Here is a 22,753-nt window from a genome sequence, read left to right on the forward strand (position 1 = left end):
AATGGAAATAGTTTTTCTTTGTTCTAGGGGGTGTGGGTGACACTGGTAAGGCAGCATACAGAACCGATCACTAGTTACCCAAAGGACATTAAGAGTAATTCTTATAGTGTGGGACTGGAATTGTATTACTTTTTACTCTGGGCCAAGGCTCATAGCATTTTTACTGTGAACTCTCCATTCTGTATCAATGGCTCACATGTGCCCCATCACAAAATCTCAAAATTTAACAACTGTAAGACCTTAGGGCCTAGCCAGGTGAAGGAAGAATTAGGGAGAAGGAAGTTGGGAAATGCACAAAAGACCACAGTTGGAAGAATGCAGAGTTCTTATTGGTCGTAGAGCTGGATATACTATCCCCAAATCTCTCTGCCTCCCCACCTCTCCCTCTTCTACTAAGACACTGTTTAAAATCTCTCTCTTACCAAACGTTCGGTCACCTATTCTAATATTTCCTTCTTTGGCTCGGTGTCAGATCTTTTCCGATAACACTCCTTAGAAGCACCTTGGGACATTTTACTGTGTTAAAGATGCTACATAAATGCAAGTTGTTGTTGAATGAAAATTCATCTCCTAATGGACTGGACTGGAATTATGTGTGGGTCAGACCTGGTAAAGGATATCAGGCTCCATTTCCTTTTTTAAAATTCATTTAAGGGATGTGGGTGTTGCTGGCTAGGCCAGCATTTATTGCCCATCCCTAATTGACCTTGAATAGGTGATGGTGAGCTGCCTTCTTGAACCGCTGCAGTCCATGTGGTGTAGGTACACCCACAGTGCTGTTAGGGAGTTCCAGGATTTTGACCCAGCGACAGTGAAAGAATGGCAATATATTTTCAAGTCAGGATGGTGAGTGACTTGGAGGAGAAATTCCATGTAGTGGTGTTCCCATGCACCTGCTGCCCCTGTCCTTCTAGATGGTAGTGGTCGTGGGTTTGGAAGGTGCTGTCTAAGGAAACTTGGTGAGTTCCTGCAGTGCATTTTGTAGATGGTACACACTGCTGGCACTGTGCATCAGTGGTGGAGGGAGTGAATGTTTGTGGATGTGGTGCCAATCAAATGGGTTGCTTTGTCCTGGAAGGTGTCAAGCTTCTTGAGTGTTGCTAGAGATGCACTCATCCAGGCAAGTGGAGAATATTCCATCACACTCTTGACTTGTGCCTTGTAGATAGTGGACAGGCTTTGGGGAGTCAGGAAATGAGTTACTCGCTTCAGGATTCCTAGCCTCTGACCTGCTCTTGTAACCACAGTATTTATATGGCTAGTCCAGTTCAGTTTCTGGTCAGTGGTAACCCCCCAGGATGTTTATAGTGGAGGGATTCAGCGATGGTAATGTCATTGCATGTCAAGGGGCAATGATTAGATTCTCTCTTGCTGGTGATGGTCATTGCCTGACACTGATGTGGCACAAATGTTACTTGCCACTTGTCAAGCTTGGATATTGTCAGCTCTTGGTGCATTTGGACATGGAATGTTTCAGTATCTGAGGAGTTGCAAACAGTGCTGAACATTGTGCAATCATCAGCAAACATCCCCAATTCTGACCTTATGATGGAAGGAAGGTTATTGATGAAGCAGCTGAAGATGGTTGGGCCAAGGACACTACCCTGAGGAATTCCTGCAGTGATGTCTTTGAACTGAGATGATTGACCTCCAACACCACAACCATCTTCCTTTGTGCTAAGTATGGCTCCAGCCAGTGTAGTGTTTTCCCCCGATTCGCTCAGGCTCCTTGATGCCACACTCAGACAAATGCTGCTTTGATGTCAAGGGCAATCACTCTGACCTCACTTCTGGTGTTTAGCTCTTTGGTCCAGGTTTGAACTAAGGGCTGGTTGGATTTTTACATTAATTCGGCAGTTTCCAAGGTCATTTTCTGATACCAGTTTATTAATGAATCTGCGCAACGTAAGATTGAGGGATAACACTTCATCTTTTGATCAGGTACTTTACAACTTTGTCATTGAATTCAACAATTGCAGGTCATAACCACTGCTCCCATTTTTTCAGACAGCAGGTGTGGTAATGGTTCTGATGTGTTGGCCTATATGCCTCCTCTGCACCCATCTTTTGTTTCTTTACTTGTTCCATTATCACCCCCTTTTGTTTAACATTATCGCCATTCCTTTTGTCATTTAATCACTCCTGCCCTCCATCCTATCATAGACCTTTCCCTTTGTTCTTCCCCTTGTTTTTATACTGCTGAATCTCTAACTATTCCCAATTCTGATGAAAGTTCATTGACCTGAAACATTAACTCTGTTTCTCTTTCCACAGACACTGCCAGCCCTGCTGAGTATTTCTAGAATTTTCTGTTTTGACATTACCATATCAGGCTGTTTTTAAAAAATGCAATTTTACATGGTGGGATTTGAACTTTTGACATCTGGCTTGCTAGTCTAGGACCAGCAGGCTACTGTACCCAAAGTATAGTCACATTTCAAATATCTACATGCTAATTATATTTTGAAATGATAGACAGTATGTAGTAGCTTTAATGCTGTTGGTCTATCAATACAGAGTAAATGTTCACACAAGTGTGTCAGTTTACCATTTTCATCCACTGTATACACAGATGTCTGGCCCACAGACACTTGTGTCAGCTTCTGTTTGGGAGGGGGAGGAATGTGGTACCAACAGTCACCTGTAAAGAAAAGAATGATTTGCATTTATATAGTGCCTTTCACAGCCTTAGGGCATCCCAAAATGCTTTACAGTCAATGAAGCATTTCAACTTCTAGCCACTGTTGTAATGTAGAAAACATGGCAGCCAATTTGCGCACAGCAAGCTCCCACAATTTGATAATGACCAGATAATCTGTTTTTGGTGAGGGTAGTTGAGAGATAAATATTGGTCCCTGGACACCGGGGACAACTCCCCTATTCTTCTTCGAAAGAGCGGGCGTGGGATCTTTTACATTCACTTGAGAGGGCAGATGGGGCCACAGTTTAACATCTCATCCGAAAGACGGCACCTCCGCCAGAACAGCACTCCCTCAGTATTGCACCGGGAGTGTCAGCCTGGATTGTGTGTTCAAGTCGCTGGAGTGGGGCTTGAACCCTGAACCTTCTGACTCAAAGGCAAAAGTGCTACTCACTGAGCCATAGCTGAAAACCAAAAAAAGAGTAACATACACCATTTGTCAGCAGAATTCCAAAAGATTCTTAGAGGACTGCAGAAGATTTACATTGCATTGTCACCTTAAATGCAAACTTGGTTTTGTGCAAGTTTAAAAAAAAATCAGGACATTAAGCATTTACGAAAACCTCACTGTAGGGGCCCATACAACAATAAAGTTCAGTTTCTTAAAAAAAAAACTGCTTTGGCAAGATTTTAGCTCCTGAAATATGTGTTTACCTGTGGAGTTTTGTAGGGAGACAGAACCACGGTAGAAAGCTGCTCCATCCCTAGCAATGGCCCAAACCTGGTAATAGCCCCCAATAGAGATTGATACAAACGGTTGATCTGTACCGATGTGCAGCCATGAAACACCCTGAAAGAAAAGTTAGTTTACTATGATATTCCGTCAAGTGTTTCATACAAAGCCATTTACAGACAGATGGTACTAATTCATTCATAGCTGAAAAAATAATAGTGTAGCACTTGCACCTCTGAGTCATGAAGTCATTGATTCAACCTTAATCAAAAGACCTGAGGCGTTTACAATAGTGCAGCACTGCACTGGAGCATTAGCTCAGATTTTTATGCTCACTTCGCTGGGACAGGACTTGAACCGGTAACTTCCTGACTCAGAGATAAGACTTGCTGCCAACTGAGCCACTCAGTGCAAAAGACCTGAGCACAGAATCTAGCCTGACACTATAGTACAGTACTGAGAGATTGTTGCATTATTGGAGGTGCTATCTTTTGGAAGACACTTTTAAACCTGTTCTCATGAAGTCGTAAAAGATCCCATGGCACTATGTGAAGAAGTGCAGGGGAGTTATCTCCTATGTTCTGGCCAATAGTTATTCCTTAACCAACATAATTAAAACAGTTTTTTTGGTCATTGTCACATTGCTGTTTGTGGGAGCTTGCTGTATGCAAATTGGCTGTCGTGCTTCCTACACTACAATAGTGTTGAGGCTTCAAAAGTGCATCATTGGCTCTAAAGCACTTTGGGACATACTGAGGTCATGAAAGGTGTTATATAAATGCAAGTCTGTCATTCTTTCTTTAACCAACATGATCAAAAACAGTTGAGCTCATTGCTGTTGTGAGACCTCAGTGTCTGCAAAAACAGCTGTTGCATTTGACTGTGTAACAGTACATGAAACCCTTTGGGATGTGCTGAAACATACGATCCAATGTTTTATAAATCCAAGGATTGTTTTTTCTCTCACAGAGCAGTGGGTATATGGAATAACCCCAGTTAAATTAACAAATGATGCTTCAATTGGCACCTTTAAAAAAAAAATCAAACAGCTCGTTGCATAGCCGGTCAGCAATGGGATTAAAGCACTGTACTATAATGATAATCAAAGGTGTTGTTGCTAATGTGTGGGTTCTTTTGCTTGGGAGAGTTGTGCTAAGGAAGGTAACTGGTTGGCATGAGTAATGTAAGGTGCATGGTTAGGTACTCTAGAGTTCAGCTATAGTTGCTTTTTGTGGGGGGATGGGGAACAGGGAGAAGTTTTCCAAACTCTTACCCCTAGAGGTGAAAGGCCATTTGGCAGGATCCACGGTAGAGTGGATTGGACATAGTCAGTGAAATGGCACAATGGCCTTCACACCTCTATGCTCATTTCTTCTTTTAAGTAGGCTCAAAATAAGTCATTTGAGATTTTCTGAAAGGTACTTCAACTTTTCCATTGAAGTCTAATTTTAAAGAAACAGCACTATCGTAAACAAGAGATTTGTTTGAAATCTGCTACAGGCTAAAATGCATTTTCTTACTAAAGCATTTTGCTTTGTTACTCCCAGCCTACACAAGACGTCTCCTTTATTGCTAATGGCCCACAATGCTGATGCATCGTCTGCCTTCTGTGACACACATGGGATCAGCGAAATGTCCCGGAGAGCGATGGGTGCAACCTCAAACCAGGGACCCGTTGTAACTATTTTGCATTTTCTACGGAATTAAAAACAAAAGTGCAATTAATCCTTTGCAATAGAAAACTGAAATCTAGTCAGCAGAGAGAAATTATTTTTTCAAATTACATTAATGTAAACAACCCTTTCAATTTCAATCTTTACCTTGCCCATCGTTTGCGTCGAACAAAATCTTTTATTGTCTTCTTTCCATGGTAAGAGCTGAAATGGGCAATATTTATTAATATCACGCCTCACATATTAATATGATTACAAGCTCATTTCACATTTGATCTCTTTAAAAATCGCACGACAAAACTGAAATGCATATTGTAAAAAAGAAATTAAGAAACAAATGTTCAAAAGCACCACCTAAAATAATTGAAAAGATTTTTTAACATGTTGGTGAATAAAAATCACATAACTTGCACTGGCAATCATCCCTTATGTTAATGGGCACAGCTACATTCATGCATTTTGAACAAGGTCCATAAAGTTTACAAATGGAGAACATTTGATTAAACTGCATCTCACAATCCCCTGTAGTCATGCTCTATACTGGGTCAAAATCCTGGAACTCCCTTCCTACCAGTGCTCTGTATGTACCTACACTACATCATGGAATTGTTACAGTGTAGAAGGAGGCCATTCAGTCCATCATGTCTGCACCGGCTCTCTGAGCATTTTAACTTAGTGCCAACCTCCTGCCTTTTCCCAGTAACCCTGCACATTGGATGATTATTTAAATAGAAACAGTGCCCTCTTGATTGCCTCAATTGAACCTGCCTCCAGACTTCCAGACAGTGCATTCCAAACCCTAACTACTCACTTTGTGAAAAAGTTTGTTCTCAACTCGCAGTTTCCTCTTTTGCAAAACACTTTAAAACTGTGCCGTCTGGTTCTTGATCCATTTACGAGCGGGAACAGTTTCCCCCTATCTACTTTGACCAGATCCCTCATGATTTTGAAAACTTCTATCAAGTCTCCTCTTAGCCTTCTCCTCTCCAAGGAAAGCAATCCCAATTTCTCCAATCTTTCCTCATAACTAATGTGTCTCATCCCTGGAACCATTCTCATAAGCCTCTTCTGCACTCTCTCCAATGCGTTCACATCCTTCCTATAGTGTGGCACCCAGAACTGTACACAATACTCCAGCTGAGGTCTAACCAGTGCCTTATATAAGTTCATCATAACCTCCCTGCTCTTGTACTCTATGCCCTTATTAATGACGCCTAGAATACTGTATGCTTTAGAGACAGCTCTCTACTTGTCCTGCCATCTTTAATGACTTATGTACATATAAACCCAGGTCTCTCTGCTCCTGCACACCCTTTAGAATAGTATCCTTTATTTTAAACTGTCTCTCCGTGTTCTTTGTACCAAAGTGTATCACCTCAAACCTCTCTGCATTGAACTTCATCTGCCACCTATCCGCCCACTCCACCAATGTGCCAATGTCCTTTTGAAGTTCTACACTGTCCTTCTCACAGTTTACAATTCGTCCACAAACTTTGAAATTGTCCCCTGCACACCAAGATCTAGTTCATTTATATATATCAGGAAAAGCAAGGGTCCCAATACTGACCCCTGGGGAACTCCACTACAAACCTTCTTAAAGCCCAAAAAATATCCATTAACCAATTCTCTCTGTTTCCTATCCCTCAGCCAATTTTGTATCCATGTTGCTACTGTCCCTTTTATTCCATGACCTATAACTTTCCACACAAGTCTGTTGTGTGGCACTGTATCGAACACCTTTTGGAAGTCCATATACACCACATCAACGGCCTTGTCTTCATCAGCCGTCTGTTACCTTTTCAAAAGACTCCAGCAAGTTAGTTAGACATGATCTTCCTTTAACAAATCCATTATGACTCTTCCAAATCAATCCACATTTTTCCATGTGACTATTAATTCTATCCTGAATAATTGTTTCTAGAAGTTTCTCCACCACCGAAGTTAAACTGACTGGTCTGCAATTGCAGGGCAGATCTTTATAACCTTTCTTGAACAAGGGGCATAATGTTTGCAATTCTCAGGTCCTCCAGCACATCCCCCGAATCCAGGGAACATTGAAGGATTATTGCCAGTGCCTCTGCAATTTCCACTCTCACTTCCTTTCAATATTCTTGGATGCATCTCATCCGGTCTCGGTCCCACATGGACTGCAGCGGTTCAAAAAGGTGACTCACCAGCACCTTCTCAAGGGCAATTAGGGATGGGCAATAAATGCTGGCCTAGCCAGTCATACCCATATCCCGCGAAAGAATAAAAAACTATACACAGCAGTAATTTTCAAACATAAAAAACTTAAAAATGCTACTTTAGCTTTAAATGAGAATATCAGCACAAAAGACTATTTGAAAGTGCACTCCTTACTGCATCGTGCAAGCTCCATCAAGTGAGGCACGTCATTGCCGACGAATAACATATCTCCCCTTCTTCTCATGTGAGTAATCGCATTGCTGGGAGTGTACAATAGGCCCTCAAACAGTCAGAGAGAAATAGAAGAGCAAATATGTAGGCAAATTTCAGAGAAGTGTAAAAATAATAGGGTAGTAATAGTGGGGGATTTCAACTTCCCCAACATTAACTGGGTTAGTCGTAGTGTGATAGGTTTAGAAGGAGCAGAATTCTTAAAATGCATCCAGGAGAGCTTTTCAAGCCAGTATGTAGAAGTTCCTACAAGAGAGGGGGCAGTCCTGGACTTAACTTTAGGGAATGAAGCCGGGCAAGTGGTAGAGGTATCAGTGGGGGAGCATTTTGCAGATAGTGATCATAACTCCGTTAGGTTCAAGACTGTTATAGAAAAGGACAAAGATGGGCCAGAAATCAGGGTTCTAAATTGGGGGAAGGTCGATTTTAATAAGATCAGATATAATTTGACCAGAGTGGACTGCGAGTAGCTACTTTTAGGTAAATCTACATCAGAACAGTGGGACTCATTCAAGAAGGAAATAGGGAGAGCACAGAGCCAACATATTCCAGTAAAGACAAAGGGTGGGACCAACAAATCCAGGGAACCCTGAATGTTGAGGGATATACAGGATTGGATAAAGAGAAAAGGGGAGGCTTATGGCAGATACCAAGGGCTCAAAACAGCAGAGGCCCTGGAGGAGTATAGAATGTGTAGGGGGGGAACTTAAAAAGGAAATTAGGAGAGCAAAAGGGGGCATGAGAAAACACTGGCAGGTAAAATAAAGGAAAATCCAAAGTTATTTTACAAGTACATTAAGAGTGAGAGGATAACTAGGGAAAGAGTGGGGCCCATTAAGGACCATAGTGGTAATGTGTGTGTGGAGCCGGAAGACGTAGGTAGGGTTCTAAATAAATACTTTGTGTCAGTGTTCACAAGTGAGAGGGATGACGTGGGTATGGAAATCAGACAGAAGGACTGTGATATAATTAAAGAAATTAGCGTAGAAAGGGAGGAGGTTCTAAGTGGTCTGGCAAGCTTAAAAGTAGATAAATCTCCAGGCCCAGATGAAATTTATCCCAGGCTGTTGTGAGGCAAGGGAGGAGATAGCAGGGGCGCTGGCAACAATTTTCAATACCTCTCTGGCCACAGGAGAGGTGCCAGGGGACTGGATAACAGAAAATGTGGTACTGTTATTCAAGAAGGGAGGAAGGGATAAACCAGGGAACTACAGGCCAGTCAGTCTAACCTCAATGGTGGGGAAACTATTGGAAGCAATTCTGAGGGACAGAATTAATCTACACTTGGAGAGGCAGGGATTAATCAAGGACAGTCAGCATGATTTTGTTAAAGGGAGGTCATGTCCGACCAATTTAATTGAATTTTTCGAAGAGCTGACCAGGTGTGTAGATGAGGGCAATGCATTTGACATAGTCTCCTTGGACTTCAGCAAGGCTTTTGATAAGGTCCCGCATGGAAGATTGATAACAAAGGTAAGAGCCCATGGGAACCAAGGCAATTTGGCAAATTGGATCCAGAATTGGCTGAGTGGCAGGAAGCAGAGGGTGATGGTCGAGGGGTGTTTTTGTGATCGGATGCCTGTGTCCAGTGGGGTTCCACAGGGTGCGGTGTTGGGTCCCTTGCTGCTTGTGGTATATATAAACGATTTAGACTTGAATGTAGGAGGGTTGATCAGTAAGTTCGCGGATGACACGTAAATTGGTGGGGTGGTAAATAGTGAGGAGGATAGCCTTAGATTACAGGAGGATATAGACTGGCTGGTCAGATGGGCTGATCAGTGGCAAATAGAATTTAATCCGGATAAGTGTGAGGTGATGCACTGGGGCAGGACAAACAAGGCATGGGAATACACGATGAATGGTAGGACCCTTGGAAGTACCGAGGATCAGAGGGACCTTGGTATACATGTCCACCGGTCCCTTAAGGTAGTGGGACAGGTAGATAAGGTGGTTAAGAAGGCATATGGGATACTTGCCTTTATTAGCCAAGGCATAGAATATAAGAGCAGGGAGTTTATACTGGAACTGTATAAAACACTGGTTAGGCCACAGCTAGAGTACTGCATGCAGTTCTGGAATCCACATTATAGGAAAGATGTGATTGCACTAGAGAGTGTGCAGAGGAGATTTACCAGGATGTTGCCTGGGCTGAAGAGTTTTAGTTCAGGAGAGATTAGATAGACTGGGGTTATTTTCCCTGGAGCAGAGGAAATTGAGGGGGGACATGATTGAGGTGTATAAGATTATGAGGGGCATAGGTAGGGTAGACAGGAAGGAACTTTGCCCGTTGGTGGAGGTATCAATAACCAGGGGGCATAGATTTAAGGTAAGGGGCAGGAGGTTTAGAGGGGATATGAGGAAGAATTTTTTCACCCAGAGGGTGGTGGGAATCTGGAACTCACTACCTGAAAGGGTGGTACAGGCAGAAACCTCATAACATTTAAGAAGTATTTGGATGTGCACTTGTGATGCCATGGCATACAAGGCTATGGGCCTAGTGCTGGAAAATGGGATTAGAATAGTTAGGTACTTGTTTGATTGGTGCAGGCTTGATGGGCCGAAGGGCCTTTTTCTGTGCTGTAGGCCTCTATGACTCAGCATCAAGCAATGTGAGGTAATGCAAAGCGCAGCCGAGATACAGTGTAAATTTCCTTTGACAATGCATGATGATCTGATGACTGAGTTCTGTTAATGCACCTACTCATGCACAAGACTGGAATGTTATGAATCTTGAGCCTCTTCTGCCATTCAATGAGATCATGGCTGATCTGAATGCCAACTTTATCCATCCGCCCTGGTTTCATATCCCTTAACACCCTTGGCTAGCAAAAAATCTATTGATCTCAGATTTAAAATGATTAATTGAGCTGGTATCTAATGCTTTTAGCTCTCCTAATTGGACTGGCTCTGACTCTAAGGTTATGTCCACTTATCCTACATTCTCTCACAAGTGGGAAAAATTTCTCTCTATCTACTTTAGCAATTACTTTCTCAATCCTATAAACTTCAATCAAATCACACCTTAATCTTTTATAGTCCAGGGAATATAAACATAATTTATTCAATCTCTTTTCACAATTTAAACCTTGAAGTCCTGGTAACTTTCTGGGAAGGAGTGCAACGCAGATTCACAAGGTCACTATGTACATCTGATGTTCAGAACTGTACACAGTGTACCTGATGTTAGGTCACTGCTTGGAGGTTTAAAGTGGGGTAGAGTGGTTCTCTTATGTGAATCATTTCTGTGATAGATGGCATGGTAGCTCAGTCTAAATTTGAATATATTTATTTGGGGCTATAAATCTACCAAGTATAAGCAATAAAGAGTTAAATTCAGACAGGTGTCTCTCCTCACTGTACTACAACAGTTAGCACTGTGCAAGCTAAAAAATCACCAACACCACATATAAAGTTTAATTCTAATCATTGGTACATTTGAGTACTTACGCAGGGAAGTCAGCTGCATATTGCCATCCTTCCCGATCAGTCCCTCCTGGGGCACTGAAATCAATATACCAATCAGAAACCTGCCAGTGAAGAAACATGGCTTCAAAGAAAGAAATAGGTTAGCTAGACAGTGCCTGTGTGTTTGGGGCTACTCTTGATGGATGAGATTTAATCTTTCAGCATAGATATGAAGATGATTGGTTCAAACTTTGAATCTTACAGCATGGGAAGTTTCACCATATTAACCTTTCACTGTGCTGCTCTCTGCTGCCACCATCGGTCATCTGCCAGGAATTACAGAATTAATTATCAACTTCCACTGTATTACCATCAATAACTTGCACTTATGTAGAGACTCTAAGGTAGTAAGGAGCACAGGAGCTTTATTGAACAAAATTTGACACTGAGCCATGTAAAGAGATTTTACGACAGGTGACCAAATGCTTGGTCAAAGAGGTATGCTTGAAGGAGCATTTTAAAAAAGGCAAGTGAGGTAGAGAGAGCTTAATGGAGGGAATTCCAGAGCTTAGAGCCCAGACAGCTGAAGACACGAGTGCCAGTGGTGGAGCGAAGGAAATTGGAGATGTGCAAAAGGTTACAGAGTTAGGGAGATGATTGCAGGCAAAATCTTTACAGAGCATCTTTACTTGTATCAATAACAAAAATTGCCGGAAAAACTCAGCAGGTCTGACAGCATCTGTGGGGAGAATGACAGAGTTAATGTTTCAAGTCCATATGACTTCTTCAGAACTAAAGAGAAGTGGAAATGTGGTGAAATATATACTGTTTAAGAGGGGTGAGACAGGTGAAGCTGGATAGGAGGCCAGTGATAGGTGGAGGCAAAGGAGAGATTGCAAAATACGTCATAGACAAAAGGTCGAAGGAGTGTTGGTGGTGGTGATTCTGGCTAAAGGAGGTGCTAATGATGAAATTAAGAGTAGAAAGCAGGATGAGCAAGTGACAGATGACCCTAGTGGAGTTGGGGTGGGGGGAGGGGACAGTGTGGGAAAAAAGATTGAAATAGGCTAAAAGGTGGGGATAAAACAATGAATGGAAATACATTTTAAAAATAATAGAAATAGGTGGGAAAAAATATATATAAAAATTAAAAACTAAATATTGAAAAAGGGGATCAAAAAGGGGTGAGGATGGAGGAGAGAGTTCATGATCTGAAGTTGTTGAACTCAATGTTAAGTCCGGAAGGATGTAAAGTGCCTAATCAGAAGCTGAGGTGCTGTTCCTCCAGTTTGCGTTGAGCTTCACTGGAACATTGTAGCAGGCCAAGGACAGACATGTGGGCATGAGAGCAGGGTGGTGTGTTGAAATGGCAATCGACAGGGAGGTCTGGGTAATGCTTGCAGACAGACCGAAAGTTTTCCGCAAAGTGGTCACCCAGTCTGTGTTTGGTCTCTCCAATGTAGAGGAAACCGCGTTGGGAGCAGCGAATGCAGTAGACCAAATTGAGGGAAGTGCAAGTGAAATGCTGCTTCACTTGAAAGGATTGTTTTGGCCCTTGGACGGTGAGGAGGGGGGAAGTAAAGGGGCAGGTGTTGCGCCTTCTGCTCTCATGCCCACATGTCCGTCTTTGGCCTGCTGCAATGTTCCAGTGAAGCTCAACGCAAACTGGAGGAACAGCACCTCAGCTTCCGGTTAGGCACTTTACATCCTTCTGGATTTAACATTGAGTTCAACAACTTCAGATCATGAACCCTCTCCTCCAGCCTCACCCCTTTTTGATCCCCTTTACCAATATGTATTTTTAAATATTTATATATATATTTTTTCCCCACCTATTTCTATTATTATTTTAAAAATTTATTTCCATTCATTGTTTTATCCCCACCTTTTAACCTATTTTGATCTTTTTTTCCCACACCATCCCCTCCCCCTGCCCAACTAGGGCCATCTGTCACTTGCTCATCCTGCTTTCTACTCTTAATGTCACCCTTAGCACCTCCTTAAGCCAGTATCACCACCATCAACACTCCTTCGGCCTTCTGTTTATGGCATCTTTTGCAATCTCTCCTTTGCCTCCACCTATCACTGGCCTTCCATCCAGCTTCACCTGTCCCACCCCCCTTAAACAGTATATATTTCACCACATTTCTACTTCTCATTAGTTCTGAAGAAGAGTCATACGAACTCGAAACGTTAACTCTGTCTTTCTCTCCACAGATGTTGTCAGACCTGCTGAGTCTTTCCAGCAATTTTTGTTTTTGTTTCAGATTTCCAACATCCACAGTATTTTGCTTTTACCTTTACTTGTATCATGGCCAAGGCACAAGTTGAAGCTCTGTCTCATTAGTCTGCACAGAATGTGCCTTTTTTGCAAAGCCAATGTTTCACACTACTTGGCTTTATATTGAATAGGATAAATTATTTTAATCATACATCATTAGCAAGATTTAAAACCTGTGCTTTATTTACATATCATATAAAAGATTTTATGCAAATTGATGCAAGAGGGAACAGGGCTACTGACTGCTGCCCTCTTGACAGGACAAGAGGACCTGTACCACTGGTTGATGTGACTGAGACAGCTGGCTCAGTGGATGTGAGTGAGGATCAGCAGTCAAGATTTCCAACTTCTCTCAGCTCGGGAAAGGGTTGTGGAAGTGAAGGAAGAAAAATACAAAGTCAGGGATTCTGATTTGCTCCTTGGCAAACTCGGTTGAGAATCTGTGAATCTGCAGGTCAGTCCACCCATTTACCCTCACTCCATGAGTGGCATTTAATTCTCTTTCCCTTCACCACCACTCTGCCTCCAGCCCTTTTCTCTCTGTTTTATTAAAATATTTGTTTATCTTCCAGTCTTCAGTTCTGATGATCAGTTATGTGCCCAAAAAACATGAATTTTCTCTTTTGGACTTGGCTGTGACCTTCCTACAGTTAAGGTAAACTCTCAGCTTGGTATCAAAGGATCCTACATCAATAAAAATGGGCAGCAAGGTAGAAAAGTTGAGAGGTTTGGAAAGAGTTCCAGGTTGACACATGAAGGCTATCTAGTTAGACAAGGTATCAAAGTCCCTGTGTCCATCTAGAGGAGCAAATCCCTGTGTGTCCAAAGGAGAGCGAGAGCTTGCAAGGAAACTGGTGCAAAAGACAATAGTGTTAGCACTGTGGCTTTTACCCATTGTTTAAAAACACACAATGATTTAAAGCTTGCCAGCAGGGGAAAAGACATCAGTGTTAACCCTGCAATCCTGGAAATAAACAAAAATAAATATAGTTATTGTAAATGAAAGTGTTAACAGCCCTTCATTTAGATCGCAAAAATATGCGTCTGACAAACATGGATTGAACGTGTGGAAAGAATGAGAGAGAAGTATAGAAGAATTGACCCTCTCAGCTAGACGTAAAGATCCCATAGCCACTCCTTCAAAGAAGAGCAGGGGAGTTATCCCCAGTGGCCTGACCAGTATTCATCACTCAACCATGTTTCCTACATTACAGCAGTGACTACAAGTTCTTCATTGGCTGTAAAGTGCCTTGGGATGTCCTAAGCTCATGAAAGAAGCTACATAAATGCTAGTATTTATATTTTTCTCCCTCTAAAGAAGATTTAAAGTAACAACAACAGCTTTTAATGGGTATTAAGGTATTAGGATGGTTGTGCATACCCAAGTGCATTGTGAAGGAGGTTTGGTGTGCGCCTTGGTACATTCTTGCAGACCTGATGCATCGCTCCACATGTATCTGTCAGTTGGCAGTCCCCTGTAAAAGAGAAACTTTAGCATAGCTGTTAGTACAGCACGCCCTTCTGTCATAGCACCTTATTCACAGCAACATCTCACAGCTGTTTTGTTATCCATCACCTGGATGATATGTAGGCCGGAACGTTCCAGCACACCGCCACCGCCGCCGCCGCCGCCGCCACCGCCGCCGCCACCACCACCACCACCACCACCACCACCACCACCACCCCCTCCACACTACGGCGGGTTCCCCTGTGGCGGTGCAGGCGAGCCATTGAAATCTCTTTTCACATTGGCAAGACCAGAAGATCTTGCCACTGGGAGGGGCTGGAAAATCCTGGCCATAGAGCTGGATTTTTGGACCTTGCCAGTTCTAGGATCTGAGACAGGTGGGAGCTAAGAATTGTCCCACTGGTTGGCATGCCGGTTCCTTGGCTCCATCCTGCCTCAGGGCCCTTTTTGCAGAGGGGGATCAGGGAACGGCTAGGCGGGTAGCCAATTCAGCTCATTAAAAGCCACTTAAGGCCAATTAAAGGAGGCTGACTGGAATTTTATAGTCAGTCTCCAGGTTCCAGCAGGCAGCAGGGCCACTTCAGGTGCCTGGTGGCGGGCTCCTGGTGGCAGACTGGGGGAGGATTGTGCCAGCGCTCCAGCCAAGCCTAGAGGCCTTCCTGGCTACTGCCACATCCAGGCTTGTACACATGTTCCCCCCATCCCCATTTCCCTGCACCACCCCCACCCCCAACTCTCAACAGTGGTGGCCTGGTTGCAAAAGCAATTTTTAAATTTAAATTTAAAGAGTTGGATAGAAGGCACCTCCATCTTGAAGCCTTCTGTTCCTTGCAAGCTGGAAGGCCTCTGGTTGGTTATCCAGCTTCGAGAGCCTGCCCTGTCATCCTTAATTGGATGCAAGCTTGTCTCCATGCTAATCAAGAGGGTGCTCCCATGAAAGTTACAATGAGTGACTGTTTCCCCACGGGGCCCGAGTTTGGCACCCGGAAACAGTCCTGACTTTTGTGTTCCACCACAAGAGGGAAGACTCTGTCCGTAATCTACAGCACAGTAACAGACTATTACGTTACAGGTGTTTATGGTCCACATGAGCCTCCTCTCACCCTATCAGCATATCCTTCCATTCCTTTCTCCCTCATGTGTTTATGTAGCTTCCTCTTAAATGTGTCTATGCTATTCACCTTAAATCCTCCCTGTGGTAGTGAGTTCCACATTCTCACCGCACTCTAGGTAAAGAAGTTTCACCTGAATTCTTTAATGGATTTATTATTGTCTATCTTATATTCATGGCTTTTAGTTCAGGTTTCCCCCTATACGTGGAAACATCTTCTCTATGTAAATCCCCATCAAACTCCTTCATAATACTGAAGTCCTCTATCAAGTCAGCCCGTAGTCTACTTTTCACTAGAGAAAAGAGTCCACCTTGTTCAATCTTTCCTGATCATTTTGTGATGTCCAAGTAATTTACTGTTCAAAAACACACATTGTAACATAATCCTAGCCATTTCTACATATTATGCCACAGCCACTATTTTGATTAGAGCAGGAAAGTTCTTTCCGGTGTCCCGACCAGTACTGATACTAAATCATCACTAAAATAAGTTAACTGGTCATTATCACAATGCTGTTTGTGGGACCTGCTGTGCACAAATTGGCTGCCACTTTTCCTACATCACAATAATGCACGTTGGGAAGACCTTATATGAAAGCAGATTTTTCTTTTCTTTTTCATTCAAAAAATCACCTTCGAAGTATGGGCAATAAAGATAAGTTTCTAAATAAATCCTTGTAATAAGTAAACATTCTAACAGGAATTCAGAACCAAAGTTTTCTACTGATACATTTTAGGTTTGTTTCATACCGACTACTGTATCCGGTAACAGGATTCCAACGTTGGTTTTCATAGATGTAAACACACATTACATCTGACTGCGTATAAATATTATCTGTACTGCTAGCCAGTCCTGAAAAAAATACATGACAAATTAATAAGAAGCATCGTTTTAGTTAAGCATAATTTATATATTTGCAGATACTAGGGATAAATGAACTTTGGAGAAACAAAATAGCAAGGTGTAACAGCCAGAGCAGTACATGTGTAAGGTGTAAAATTTCCACAACTGATAAACTGATAATTTCTATCAGTGGGTCAATCTTAATTCAACAACAATAACATGTTCATAGAGCACCTTTAACACAGTAAGATATCCCAAGGTGTCTCACAGGAGCAATTGTTAAACAAATTTTGATACTGAGTGGAAGGAGGAAACATTAGGTCAGATGATTGAAAGTTGATTAGAGATAGGTTTTAAGGAGTGTCTTAAAGGAGGATAGAGAGATGGACAGATGGAGAGGTTTAGGGATAACATCCTCCAGCCCTACAATTCTCTGAGAACTTTGCCTTTCTCCAACTGTGGTCTTTTGTGCATCCACCATTTCCTTCGCTACGTGACTGCCTTCACCCGGCTAGGCCCTAAGCTCTTTCAATTATTACAAATTTTGAGATTACGTGATAAGGCACAAGTGACCCACTGATGCAGAACAAAGAGCTCACAGTACGAATGCAATGAGCCTTAGCTCCAGAATAAAAGTTGAATTTCTGCATTGCTCATTTCCTGATGTGAGCAGCATTAAATGGGGAGGTGCGAAGCAGAGGGTGCCTACAGGAGAGAGGAGACGTGTACTCTGGTTCCTAACACCTCCTGGCAGACAACCCCGGAGACACTTGGGCAGGCAGCCTGGAAGCATATTGACAGGCCACCTCAACATAGAGGTGCGGAGTCTAGGTGGACCATAAGTTGTGGGGACAATAAGTTAAATAAGTTAATGACATAAAAGGAAAGTAATTAAAATGAATCACCTTGAAAGAAGCCACCTCCATATCCACCTGTGTAAACCCAGGCTGTGTGATCATATCCAATGCCCCATACAATTCCTTGGCTGTTGCATTCAACCAAACGGAGATGTCCTCCAATCTGACGCCAATACCTACAGAAGACAATTTTAGAATCATTTAATCTTGCAGTACATAAGGGGGCCATTCGGCCCATCGTTCCTGTGTCAGCTGTCTAAAAGAAACTACCTGGTTAATCCCACCTCCCCACCCCGCACTCCTTCCCTCTAGCCCTGCAAATTTTTACTTTTTAAGTATTTATTCAATTTTCTGTTGAAAATTACTAGAGAATCTGCTGCCACATCCTTCCAGGCTTTGCTTTAATACAAAGCTACACACAAATGCACTTGAACTATTTTACCAGAATCTAAAGTTGTTCTCTTTATATACAGGAGAATGGCTTTTATGTGAATGTAACATATGCTGGTTTGTAAACCACTGTAGCTGTTTTGAAAAGTTTTTAGATAGTGAATTGCAAATATTTCATGACATGGTTTCTCACATTCCAATCTGCAGTTTTGAAATTAAAAACTATATACAGGTATCTGCACTGCGCATAGAAGCCTATCCATATGGAAAGGAAATCAAATGGATGCCTAACGAATGTCTGACCATTACCGCCCACTTTGTGCTCCACCCCTGCCCTCACCAAATGTTAATTTTTAAAAATTTCATTCTTGAGATGTGGGCATTGCTGGTGAGGCAGTTATTTACTGCATTTCCCTAGCTGCCCTGAGAATGTGGTGACGGTGGGCTGCCTTCTTGAACTGCTGGTTGTGGTTTTGTACAACTGAGTGTCTCGCTGGGCCAATTCAGAGGGCAATGAAAAGTAATCCATTTTGGTGTGGGATTGGGATCACATGTAGGCAAGGCCAGGTAAGGACAACAGGTTTTCTTCTCTGAAGGACATTGGTGAACCAGTTTCTTTTTAATAACAGGCAGAATTTTTGGTGGGACCGGAAATTCCTGCCAAAGAAAACAGACCTTTGCTGCTCCGTCAAATTTTCCCTCCCGCCTGTGACAAATCCCATGGTGGGCGGGACTGGAAAATCCCACCCCACAATCCAACAGCTTTGTGGCACCCTTTTTCCACATGAATTTCAGTACAAGCTATGCTGAATGCATTATTGAAGTATGCAGATCATGCACTGCAGTTTAGATCTGGGCAACCTGAAAAAGAAAGGACTTACAATTGGTCACTTGGCGTAGGATGTTGTGCTGCTTCCAGATTTGGGGTTGGCTCACTGACGAAGATGTCTCCTTTACACGTGATGGACCAAAGGGCCTGGTTAGATGGGGGTCCTTGGAGTCCCCTGCTGTCACAGCATGCTAAACTCAGGACAGCAAGCTGTAGCACAACACATTATACTGCATTAAAAACTATAACTCATAAATATAAGACAAGAATGATAGCCATTTTATTTAGTTTGGATGAAACTTTACCTGCTGCAGATGTTGACTAAAACATTCCATTTTCTACTTAACCATCATCAACAACAACATGCATCTATACATTGTGCTTTTAACTGCACTTCACAGGAGTGTTATCAAACAAATTTGACCCTGAGCCACATAAGGAAATATTAGGACAGGTGACCAAAAGTGCCAAAAAGGTAGGTTTTAAGGAGCACCTTAAAGGAGGAGAGAGATGTGGAGAGTTCATGGAGGGAATTTCAGCGCTTAGGGCCCAGCCAGCCCATGGCTGCCAATAGTGGAGCGGTTAAGATCAAGGATTTGCAAGAGCCCAGAATTGATGATATGCAGAGATTTTGGAGAGGTTTGGGCTGACAATACCAATCAAGGCACAACTAGTTAATCTAGTGCGCCAGGCAAGTAAAAATCTTTGTTCGGTTACTATATCACTACAGGATAGTCCTTTTTTAAAGTTTCAAACAATTTAAAATTACAAGAACAAGATCTGCTTTCGTACCTCATTGTTTTGTGAATAAGGTAATGCAACAAGGAGAGACACTATTTTTTGTATGAGATGCTGATATAATTTTATCAGTGGTTACCAATTTGAAAAGGATGGTTAGAAGTGTTTGAATAGTGCGAGTTCACTTTGGATCCCCAAAACATTTTTGGGCTGAATTGAACAATAAAATGTGGAATTCCAATTGTTTTCCAATCTCTCAATGATTTGCCTGGCATTTGTGCCATGTAGGTTGGTGCAGGAGGATCATAAGATTGGACCCTAATTTGCAATGGGTTGGCTGATATCAAGAGGACAGCAACAGACATTACAATCCACCAAAATGTGTTGGGGGAGAGAAGGAACAAATAACAATTCAATCTAGAGAACCATGGGAAAGGGACAGTGCATATATGGATATCAGGGGTTGCCTGTGATTCTGGCCCAAGCCTTTCCATAGCTGAATAGGATAACAACACTTTCTGTCAACCTCATGGCACTTTGGGTCAAAGATCAGTCAGTGTCCTCAGGAAAGGATGAGCAAAAAATTAATTGGGGAAAGGGGTGAATCAAATCAAATTATTTCTTCCAGATATAGACTTTCCTTTGCAAAGACTCATTCTGAGGTTGACTTGCCCCACTCTAAAGGGAAGCATCTGCTCCTAGACTTTCCCCAGCTCAGTTGAGAAGAGTGATACAAGATCATGCCCTGCAAGTCTGCGCCAAAGCAAGTTACATGCTGAGTTTCAAAGCTGCCTTTGTTTGCTAGTTTTATTGAACATGACCATTGCACAAAGACTTGCTTCTTATTTATACCATATGGTTTTGCTCTGCAGAGAAATTTCAAAAATAAAAGCAAATAAGAATCGTACCAAAGACAAGTCCCTTGGTTCACATCTAAAAATCACATCATAGACACCGCAGTGGCTCAGGAAATATGTTGGTGATGATGAACAGGAATTTCCCAGCTTCAATCTCTGACTCAAGTTGAGTTGGCTGCACTTCTCCTTCATAGGGCAATATGTTCCTACAATTCAACATCCGTTGGCCAAAGAGAAAAAAAATCAACTAGGGTTTTGTTCCTGATCACTATCCTGTGAACTGTGTTGGGACGTGCACAGATGTGGGCAGTATCAGCCAGAACTGAGTTGCACAAAATATAGGCTGACACTCCTGGTGTCAGAACTGAGGGAATGCTGCAATGTTGGAGGTGCCATCTTCTGGATGAGATGTTAAACCAAAACCACGTCTGCCCGTTCAGGTGGATGTAATGAATTCCATGGCACTATTCAATGAAGAGCTGGGGAGTTCTCCCAGGTGACTTGTCCAACATTTATACTGCAAGTAACATCAGATCATAACACATTAACTGGTCACTTATCCCATTGTTGTTTGTGGGAACTTGCTGTGTCCAAAATGTTTGCTGTGCCTTCATTATAACAGTGACTGCACTTCAAAATTATTTCATTGGCTGTGAAGAGTTTTGGGCATCCTGGGGTTGTGAAAGACACTATATAAATAGCTTCTTTCTTTCTTTAGAACTAACACAGAATCTATAAATTCTTCTTTTTATCTTGCATTGCTCCCATCCATTTAAAAAGATAAAGATTAGTATGTAAACTACCAGAATTAGAATTTAGAAACTGTTAACATTTCCAGTCATGCAAGTTAGCTTTGAGGACTTGTTGGGCTCCATTATCCTTGCTGTCAAAACATCATAAGGTACAGAGCTGGCTGATCCCAGCCACACTGGCAGTGACAGATAACTTTGATCCCAGTTATTACAAGGCATTATAAAATATTTACATCAAAGACACAGGGCATTCGGCCCAAGTGTCTTTATCATTCCACATTTCAAGAACAATTTATTCTTCAGCTGCTGGACTCAGGCAGCAGGGATCTTTGAAGGCATGATTCTACTGTAATGAAGAATGTTTATACAGGCAGTCATTCCATGGGGTAAAACCCACTGAGCTGAAGGAAATGGTTAGCAGACTGAATCATCCCTCATTTAATCACTTACCCAATCATACATTTCTTGCTCTGTAGCTGTTGCCAGCCTGATTGGCCATCTCTGTTTCGTCCTCTCAGGAGTATAAATAGCAAACAAGTGTTTTGTTTCATTAGCAATCGTAACCAAAATTGTAACTTCATTTGAAAACACGTGAAGGTACTGTAACATTTTAAAGAAAAAAATAAGTCGGACAACTTAAAGGATATTAAAATGTTAGAAAATATATCTACATTGAGGACTCAGAGTGATTATTACAAAAAAAGCAGTGGTGCTCATAAAAAGAGATGCATCTTTGATATTTATATTTAAATTTAATGTACTCTCAATGGCTGTGAACATGTGTTTGTTAAATAATTCAGAGTCTAATATCTCGGGTTAGGCTGGTGCAATAAATAATGAGCCAGTTATTTGGGTCATCATCACTGTGCATTACTGCAGGGAGAACACACAACTGCAACTGACCACTCATGGGATGGTGAGAGGGTCTTTTTAAATTGATTTTGTAACTTCTCTTCAGGGTTAATCTCAAGTCTCCCAGGTCACCTGAGGACAAGCTCTCCCATCCAGCCTGTGCTAAGCCAGGTGATGCAAGATATGAAGGCGTGATTTTACCAGGCAACAGGTATCCATTTCTAACAGTGGGATGGCTGAGACTGACAACTGTCTTTTTTTAAAGGGATAAGGGGTGGCAAGCACATCTGCACTCCAAATTAGCCTTCCATTATGTCCTTTTATTTGCCATTTTCTTGAACATAGGCACTGGAGGAGGCAATTCAACCTCTCAAATCCATTCTGCCATTCAATTAGATCAGGACTGATCTTTATCTTAACTCCATCTAGCATCCTTGGTTCTGGAACCCTTAATAATTTGCACCCAACAAGAAGCTATGAATTTCAGTTACTTTTTACTTGACTCCAACCTCAACAGCTTTTTGAGGGTGAGAGAGTTCCAGATTTCCACTACCCTTTGTGTGCATCCTGACATTACCCCTAAATGGCTCAGCTTCAGGTTTTTCACCTCTTTTGATGATAGAGTCAGATTTTCAAAAACATGCGAGTCTTTCAAGGTAGAAGCACCTTATAAAACAAAATAATATACAAACATCCCCACCAAAACGGATCTTTGAAAATGTTATTTACAGCTCAAATCCAAGATGGATTTTGCTCTTTCTGGGCTGCCTTGTGCACACATCAGTAACTAGGAGAAACTAGAGTCAAGGTGGAAGTGATTTTTCTAACAGATTATTTGCTGATGGCCATGAGTTAGAGGAGCTAGTAACTCGGATCCTAGGCTGCTCTCACTATATTACTGACA

The 22,753-nt window shown here is 42.1% G+C and overlaps 1 protein-coding gene across 1 annotated transcript in view; it reads right to left on the reverse strand.

Moving 5' to 3' along the window:
* The window catches only part of tecpr1a (tectonin beta-propeller repeat containing 1a), an 86,581-nt gene that overhangs the window by 12,057 nt on the left and 51,771 nt on the right, over nt 1-22,753 (reverse strand). The window contains exons 13-22 of the mRNA XM_078558877.1: nt 21,448-21,597; nt 18,703-18,860; nt 17,480-17,607; nt 16,481-16,583; nt 14,533-14,626; nt 10,913-10,992; nt 5,195-5,251; nt 4,895-5,069; nt 3,356-3,491; nt 2,549-2,641 (exon numbers count right to left, since the gene is read on the reverse strand). Of these exons, the coding sequence (XP_078415003.1) occupies nt 2,549-2,641; nt 3,356-3,491; nt 4,895-5,069; nt 5,195-5,251; nt 10,913-10,992; nt 14,533-14,626; nt 16,481-16,583; nt 17,480-17,607; nt 18,703-18,860; nt 21,448-21,597 (1,174 nt within the window). The remainder of the gene's footprint in view (nt 1-2,548; nt 2,642-3,355; nt 3,492-4,894; nt 5,070-5,194; nt 5,252-10,912; nt 10,993-14,532; nt 14,627-16,480; nt 16,584-17,479; nt 17,608-18,702; nt 18,861-21,447; nt 21,598-22,753) is intronic.

The sequence above is a fragment of the Cetorhinus maximus genome, chromosome 15 (assembly GCF_964194155.1).
Source record: "Cetorhinus maximus chromosome 15, sCetMax3.hap1.1, whole genome shotgun sequence".
In the NCBI taxonomy this organism is placed as follows: Eukaryota; Metazoa; Chordata; class Chondrichthyes; order Lamniformes; family Cetorhinidae; genus Cetorhinus; species Cetorhinus maximus.